Raw genomic sequence first — 8,314 nt, forward strand, 5'->3', positions numbered from 1 at the left:
ATGGAGCCGGCAGCAGCTGAGGAGGCAGAGCCCGGCCCCCAGCCCACGCAGGCAGCTGGCAGGGAGGGCTGTACCAGGCAGCGGGGCGAGAGCGGGACGGTGGGGTCGGAGGGCCCTGGGGAGCTGCCCCGGCTCTGTGGGGAGGTACCTGCTGCTGCCTGGGGCTGCTGGAACCCACTGCTGGCAGAGGACACAACCAAGCCACTCCTGCCTGGGCACGATGAGCCACCTGCCCCTGGTGCCTCCCTGCCTGTGGGGCAGGACCCTCCCTCTGCTGCCGCCACCAGCCCCGTCTTGCCCCACGGAGAGAGGGCAGCGCTGGAGGAGGGGTCATCCAGCCTGGAAAGTGCCTCCAGCTCCATCCTGAGCCTCTCTGGCGAGGGAGAGGAGACATCAAGTGACGAGGAGGTGGTGGTGGCAGAGCCGTGCTCTGTGCCTGCGGGCAGCGAGGACGAGTGCCCCATCTGCACGGAGCCCTACGATGACCAGCAGCACAAACCGGCCCTGCTCAACTGCAACCATGGGCTGTGCCGCGCCTGCCTGCGCGCCATCATGGACACGGCCACCGCCGCCGACTTCGGCCGCGTGAGCTGCCCCATCTGCCGCCAGAAGACGCCCATGCTGGAGTGGGAGATCTGCAAGCTGCAAGAGGAGCTGCTCCTGCTGCACGCCCAGAACGGCTCCTCCAGTGCCCTGGCCACCCCCCGGCCCCCTGCCCTGCCGCCCCGGCGCCCGGGCCTCGCTGGCGCCCTCGAGCATCACTTCCAGGTGCGCTTCCACACCACTCGCATGTTCGGCTGCCTGCCCTGCGTCCGCTACCCGTTCTGCCTCATCCGCGCGCTGGGGCGGCTGGAGCGGCGCTGCCGCTGCTGCTACCTCCTGCTGCTGGCGCTGCTGCTGGCGGCCGAAATACTCAGCCTGTTCCTTATCTTCCTCCCCATCATCCTGATGGTGCTGCTTTTCCTCATCCTCGATAAATAGCACGGGGTTTGTGCTTCCAGGCTGGGCCATGCATGAGGACAGGAGGCCCAGATCCTGCTTCTCCCTCAAGGCTGGTGCTGGCGGTGATGCCAGCTGGGGAGCGGCACATGAACCTGGGGAGCCCCATGAACCCGGGGAGCCCCGGTGCTGCCAGTGAGCCTGGAGCAGGGGAGGCAGCGGAGGAGCTGGGACGAGTGACTGAGGTCACCCTGGAGTCGGTCATTGCCTTTGTCCCATGGGGCACCGAGTGGCACAGCACGACAGCAGCAAAAGGGCAGATGGAGCAGGAGCCCGTCCTGCAGCGGGCACCTCCCCGGCGTGGGACCGGGAACCAGGGCGGCTCTGCGGGCAGAGCGGGGCTGTGCTGTGGGCTGCGCCTGGGACAGACGGACGGGGTTCCCCAGCACAGACTGGAAATACAACTTGCATTTGTACCACAGCTGCGTCTGTGAGTTCAGTGCCAGGTCCAGGCTGAGTGTGTCCCCTCAGGGCGCAGTGATGACACAGGGAGGGGACAGGGCCAGTCAGTGTCCCCAGCCACCCTGGGAGGGGCTGCCTGCCCCCACCGTGGCACCTCCCAGCCCATGCCGAGCAGTGCCAGCCGGTGCTCATGCCTTTCCCTGTGCCGTGATAAGAGAGCAAACAGGGCTCTGTGCCTGTGCCATGGTGCTGGCAGCACCGAGCAGGACCAGCCGGTGGGGCCATAAGTGCCTGGGGACAGGCTGGTTTGGCCTCAACCAGGCACTGCAGGCAGAGGAGCCCGGGTGAGCACGGCACTGGGGCTGTGACATGCAGGAATAGCTCAGTGCTGAGTGGGATGTGGGCTCTGCTGCTCTGTGGGGCTGCATGCCAGCCAGGTGTGATGTCCTGCTCCCCAGGATGCCCTGGAGCGATGGCCAGGCCATGGCACGGCTCCTCTGCACCTTTGCTCCCCACCATGCTGCAGGACACAGGGCTTGCAGATGATTATTGGGGACACTTGCATGCTGAGGGAAAGGGCAGGGGGTGGTGGTGGGTGGCAGGGAGGTGTCGGGTCCCCGTGACCTCCCTAAGGTCCCACTGGGGAGTCAGTCTCCTGCAGTGTTGGCACCTGTCCTAGCAGCCTGGCTTGCGCTGCTCCTTGTTTGTCCCTGCCAGCCTCCTCTCAGTGCCCAGCCAAGCTCTGTGCAGACCCTGTCCCAAACCACCCTCTGCTGTCTCCCCGCTCTGTCTCCACTCTGCCCGGCCCCGCACGGGCTGGCTGACACCGCCGTGCCCCGTCCCCCTGCCCGGCCATGCCAGGGCTGTGCAGCCAGCTGTGTGTCCTGGCTTTGCCCCTGTCCCCTGGAAACTTGTTGTGGGCACCTCCCCAGGGCTGCAGGGGGCTGTGGGTTCCACACACCCTTTCCCCTTCCTCCTGCAAAGGAGGCCAGGTCAGAGGGGCCAAGCAAATGCTCCCCTGCCCACACAGCCCTGTGGGAAACCCCTGTCCTTGTGCCCACGGGGACAGAGATTTGGGCCATGGGCTTTGCTGGGACACTTAAGCTGCTCTCAGCATTGGGCTTTGCTCCAGGGGAGGCAGCGGCAGGAGCAGGACACCCCAAAACAGGTCAGGCCAGGAGGCAGTGGCGGGCGAGTCCCCCCTGGCCCCCTTTGCACTGAAGAATATTTATTTATACTAAGTAGAGCAGCTCCATCAGGAGAAGCATCAGCTCAGCCCAGGCCAGGGGCATGTTTGACTGGATGAGGCTTGTGGGGAAGGGGGGGCTCAGACACCTGAGGGGTGCCTGGCATGTGTCCTTGCTCTACATTACATGAGGGGGGGTGACTGCCTTTTGGGCAAACCAGGCCAGAGCTGTCCCCATGGGGACACGATGGAGCAGGACGCAGCCTCCAGCACATCCGCACTCCCCTCTCCTGCTGCCGGCAGCTCTGGGTGCTCAAAGCCATAGAAGGGCATGTAACCTGGGGGACTGCGGCGCAGACAGGCCCCGTGGTGGCCGGGCTGCAATGGCCACTGTAAGGACTCGGTTGTGTTCAGCATCGGGCGGCACAAGAACTGTGCTGCAGCACGGCAAGCAGGGCCGGGGGCGGCACATGGAGAGCTGCAGGGTGCTGTGCAGGGCTCTGGCTGTGGGCATTGTCCCCTTGCACAGCCCCCCAGAGCCCCTCTGGAGCCCCACACATGCACCCTCTGACCCCTTGCAGTCCCCCTGCACCCTCCAGCAGCCTGTGCATCCTGTCTCCCCATGCACATGCCCCTGCAGCCCCCTCCACCCTCGTCCAGACCCCACAGCCCCTCCTGGCACCCCGGACTCAGCATGTACACCCCCATGCAGCTCCCATCCACCTTCTCACCAGCCCCCCAGCCCTCCTTTCCTGCTCCCATTGCCTCGTGCACCCGCCCTGTCCCTCTCCCCCCCACCATGCACTCCAGCACAAACCCCAAGTCCCCCCCATCTCCCTGACCTGGTCCCCTCGCACAAGTCCCTGACATCCCATTGCGCCCCAAATACTTAGTTAGATCTCCCAGCTGGTGTCCCCAGATCGGTGACATGGCTGTCCCCATCCCCACAGGGCTCTGCAGGGCTGTATCGCTCGTCCCACTGAAGCCCGATGTGTCCCCCACATGTGGGTCCTGAGCCATGCGCGGTTGGCAGTGAGGACATTGGCAGCACCACCAGTGCACCAAGCGCACCTGGTCTCACCTGCCCGGGCAGTCAGGGGTTGGGTGTTGGGGGTCAGGGAGGCGGGGGCCCCATCCAGCCGCGGTTGCAGGCATCCCCCCGCTGTTGACACCAGCATCTCCCCTGCCCACTCAGCCCTGCACTGGGGACGTGACAGAACTGTCCCCATCTTGCACCTCCAAGAGCGAGGCCAAGGGACTGTGGCTGAGGGGATGGCACAAAACCAGTGAGGCACCAGGAGCAGCTCCCACACCAAAATTTGGCCTTGACCGTGGAGATGGGGAGTGAGCGGGAGCAGGTGCCCACATCCATGGGCAGCTCTCGCCGGGATTTAACCCCAGGAAAGCTCCCAAACGCAGCCATCCCTCCTGTCCGTGGGGCCAGAGCTGCCCTTGGGACCTGTCACAGCCTCTCGGGCTCTGTGCCACAACCCGTTATCGTCTCGTCACAGGATTGCACCCCGTTGTGAAAGCTGGGTGCTGGCAGAAGCCGTCACAAGCAGGTTCCTCTCCACTTAAATGGTGTGTGACCTCCTCGGGTTGAGGTTTCAAGTCTGCATGTCCCCAAGGAGGTCACAGCCCAGATGCTCGGCCACCTTCTTCCCAACCCGGCATCATGCTGCCGTGGAGCTCAGCGCAGCCTTCAGCCCCTCGGCTGGGGCCGCGTCCTCCCCCCACTTCACATCAATGGGGAACTGGTCCCGTTGTGCAACCTCCCAGCAGGGCGGTGGGGCCGGACGGGCACCGGTGGGGCCACACACACGGGGACCGGCCTTGGCGCTGCCATCGCCAGCAGGAGCACGGAGCCAGCCAGGTCTGGCATGGGCCCCAGCACTGGCCAGGCTGCGGGAGCTGGTTTAGGGGAGAACAGCTGGGAAATGTCATCCCCCAAACTCGTGCCAAGGCTGACCCCAGCCTGGCAGAGACTCGCCTGCTCATGGCCCTTCCCACATCCAAACCATGAGTGCTTGGGGTATTGTCATCCCCAGGAACCATTTAACTCCCCAAGTCCCCTTTCCCATCATGGGCCAGTGCAGAGACCGGGAGAGCCCAGAGCTTCATCTCAGCCCCGGACAGACATTACATCAACCAGCAGAGTTTAAAACCTGCTCACCCAAGAACTGCTGTGGCAAAACCCGCTCCACGGTGATGTCCCAGCCATGGCTGAGCGGCGGGTGGGACTTGAAGTGCTTTGGAAACCCAACTTGGAGGCACGAAGCTCAGCATGGCCACACCAGCCATGGGAGAGCTTGGGGGCTTGGGATGCCAGGGTGACTTTGAAAGCCATTGAATTCACATGCAGCCACAATGTGAGGGTTGGCACAGCCCCGCTGTCCCTGTCCCCCTGAAATACACCCAGGTCCCTTGTCCTGCGAGTGCTCCTTCCAGGTTAATAGTGCTGGAGAAATGGGCTGTCGCCCAGCACTTATTCCTGAAAGGCCCATTTCTTCCTTAATTGCAACTCAAGATCAAATTAGCGGTTTTAAATTTACTCTGTGCCCAAGAGATACCGTGGGGGGTGGGGAGGACACACTGTACCCTTCATTCTTATGTAATAAAAAGGGTAAATTCCCACTCTGAGGGCAAAGTTGCTGCCAACTCTGCGCTGCCTGGCCCGTTGCTTCAGTGTCTTTGGGGCCATGCAGATGGAGATGCTCGTCATGGATTTGGGATGAGCCTTTAGGGCGCTGGAGATGCTCAGCCTGGATTTGGGGCTGTCCCAGCTTCCCTGAGCAGCCACATCACTGGGCTCAGGGTAGGATGCTGTGACAGCCCCCCAGCACTGTTCCCAGGGCTGCATGTGCTCCCCAAAACTGAGGTCGGTGGGGATGTGGGTGCAGGGCCGGGGAGCCAGGTCATGGCAGCAGCACACACGGGGCCGGATGTGGCACCGGCTGCATTATTGACACTGTAACTCAGCACCCATGGACTGGGATGTGGTTTCATTTTCTGGGGATAGACACCCTCCCCAGGCGGGAACCTGCAGCCAGGGACAAGGGGTCCCGAGCCCCCCTGCAAACCTGCACCCCTGGGGTGGGTGCTGCCCCCAGGGCTCAGCCATGAGCCGGGGACGTGCTGATGTTTTGGGAGCGGCTGCTCCGCAGTGGCACATAGCAGAGGGCAGAGGCAGCCGCTGCTCCCAGAGAAAGGGAATTCGGGGCCCAGCACTGGGCCGGTGGGGCTGTGTGTGCACAGAAACCCTCTGTGTGCACACACACGTCCCCTCCACCCTGCACACACGTGTGCACACTCCAGCCTGCATGCACACCTCATGCGTCAGGGAACCGCTGGAGAGTTGCCATCATGGCAACCCCAAGGTCCACTTGGTGCTCCCTACTGATGCCGTTTGCCCTGTGGCAGTCTCTGCGCGCAGCTGGGGACGGTGCAGAGGCCGTGAGCCTGGCAGGGGCCACGGTGCATCTGCCTCACTGGAGTGGGACAGGGGAGCCCAGCACAGCCGTGTCCCTGCCTGGCTCCCTTCAATGGGTGCCACTGGGACCACCTGGACCTACGAGGACAGGCTGAGAGAGTTGGGGTGTTCAACTGGAGAAGAGAAGCTCTGGGGAAAACTCATTGTGGCCTTCCCATGTTTAAAAGGGACCAATAAGAAAGATGGAGACAGACATTTTAGCAGGTCCTGTTGCGATAGGACAAGGGGTGATGGTTTAAACCAAAGGAGGGAGATTCAGGCTGGACATGAGGAAGGAATTGTTGGCCCTGAGGGTGGTGAGAGCCTGGCCCAGGTTGGCCAGAGAGGTGGTGGATGAACCATCCCTGGAGACATCCCAGGCCAGGCTGGACGGGGCTCTGAGCACCCTGAGCTGGTGCAGATGTCCCTGTCATGGCAGGGGGGGCACTGGGGAGCTGGGAAGGTCCATTCAACCCAAACCGTTCTGTGATTCTATGATCAGTCTGGAAAATCCTCCCCGGTACACTGCACCATGCAGGGAGGATTGGGACATTCAAGGGGTACTGAAGAGCCCTGGGTGCGGCTGGGGACCGTTTGCCCAGTGTGGGCAGGGTCCCCCCGTGGAGAACCCCACAGTGTCCACCTGCGTGTGGTGGGACCAAGGACTGGGCAGAGAGGGGACACAGCCGCATCAGAGCCAGGAGCTGGGTTGGAGGGGAGGTGGCAGCCCCTGCTCCCCAGGGAAAGCCCCTTCTCTGGGTATCTGCCCCCAAACGTGCCCCACAGACCGAGCAGGGCCCCACTCCTGCCCACAGCGACACGGCCTCGAGACACCAGCTCGCCGTTCGTTCCAATATAACCTTTATTGGGGAGACCGATGAGGGTTAGAACAAGGCCGGGTATAAAACATGATCATTGTCACAACCAGCAGCGGGAGGCATTGGCAGAGCAACACAGAAACGGTGGTGCCACCCCTGTTGTCACCGGCAGCAGGTGGTTCTGGGGGCTGCGCTGGGGCATCGCCTGCTCCCTCGGGGTGGGGTGATGGTTTGGCCCCTCTCCCCGGATGGATCCTGGGCTTCGGCCAGTGCCAGGGGCTGCTCTTCCCCCCAGGCTGGGGGGCTCTGTGGGGCCCCTCTGTCTCTCCCAGCCCCGGTGCTGTGGGACTGGGCAGCGTGTGCCGCTGGTGCCGCCGTTGCGCCAAGTTGTGGTGCTCAGCCCTGCGGGAGCACTTGCAAATTATGGCTTTTTCTTTATTTTTTTAGGTTCATTTTTTTTGCTTTTTTTGGCAGCAAACTTACCCCTCCAGGTGCCCTGGAGAAAGCAAGACTGTGCACAGGGAGCTGCCGCCCTGCCAGTCCTGCCGCACAGGGGCAGAGCAGAGGTGCTGCTCTGGGGATGCAACCGTGGGCAGGAGCCAGATCTTTGCCTCCTTCCCCAGCCAAACCCCCTCACTGGAGCTGGAAATTTGGGGTATCAGACCCTGTGTTGCACCCCCGAGCCATCCCACGGGGCATCGGTGCAGGGCCCTGGCTGGAGCAGCAGAGAACGGACACAGCTCAATGCCTTTGTGAATGCGTAGCGGCCTGGGATGGGGTGGCCGGGGACGGCTGGGGAAAAAAACAAGAATCCTCCAAAACGAGGATAAAGTGGAGCTTTCCTCAAGGGCCTGTGGAGGAAACGGGCCGCGTGTCTGCTCGCAACCGAGGGGCCGGTGCAGCGGCTTGGCGTGGCTACGACTCGGGCGCATGGCGGCGTGGCCGCTGAGATGAAAGCTTTGGCAAATAACTTACAGAGAAGGGCGGGAGGGGAAGTTGGGGACCTGTCCTTGCCTCCCATGCCAGGTGGGCGACCCAGCGTGGCACCGGGCACCTCCAGGGCTTCTCGTGCCGCTGCTGTTGTCTGCGGGGCAATGGGGAGAGCATCGCTCTGGCCAGGACCTCTTGGGAGCCGTGGGGAGAGAGGAGGGAGAAGGTGCCTGGGGAAGGAAGGTGGCGGGATGGTCGATGCACAGTGGGGGCACCTGCCGCAGGATGGGAGAAGACAGAGCCCCTGGATGTGCTGGTGGACACGCTCCCCATCCCAGCGTCCCTCTTCCTGGGCACTACCGTGGCATAGGGGGCTGCTGCCAGGTCCCAGCGTCCCCATCACCCCCCACCAGCACTGGTGAGGACACCGGTCCCACGTCCTTGGCTGCGGTGAGGATCGGAGCATCTCTGGGCTGTGCCACGGGCAAAGAAGGGACCAGGGACCAGCCA

At 63.2% G+C, this 8,314-nt stretch overlaps 1 protein-coding gene across 1 annotated transcript; it reads left to right on the forward strand.

Moving 5' to 3' along the window:
• Positions 1–981, forward strand: LOC308047320 (ring finger protein-like; the record flags this gene model as incomplete). The annotated part of the gene is made up of 1 exon (XM_080355735.1): positions 1–981. One exon carries the CDS (start codon positions 1–3, stop codon positions 979–981), a length of 981 nt encoding a protein of 326 aa, XP_080211861.1.
• Positions 982–8,314: the final 7,333 nt, after the last annotated feature.

The sequence above is a fragment of the Nesoenas mayeri genome (genome assembly GCF_963082525.1).
Source record: "Nesoenas mayeri genome assembly, chromosome: 18".
NCBI classification, from domain to species: Eukaryota; Metazoa; Chordata; class Aves; order Columbiformes; family Columbidae; genus Nesoenas; species Nesoenas mayeri.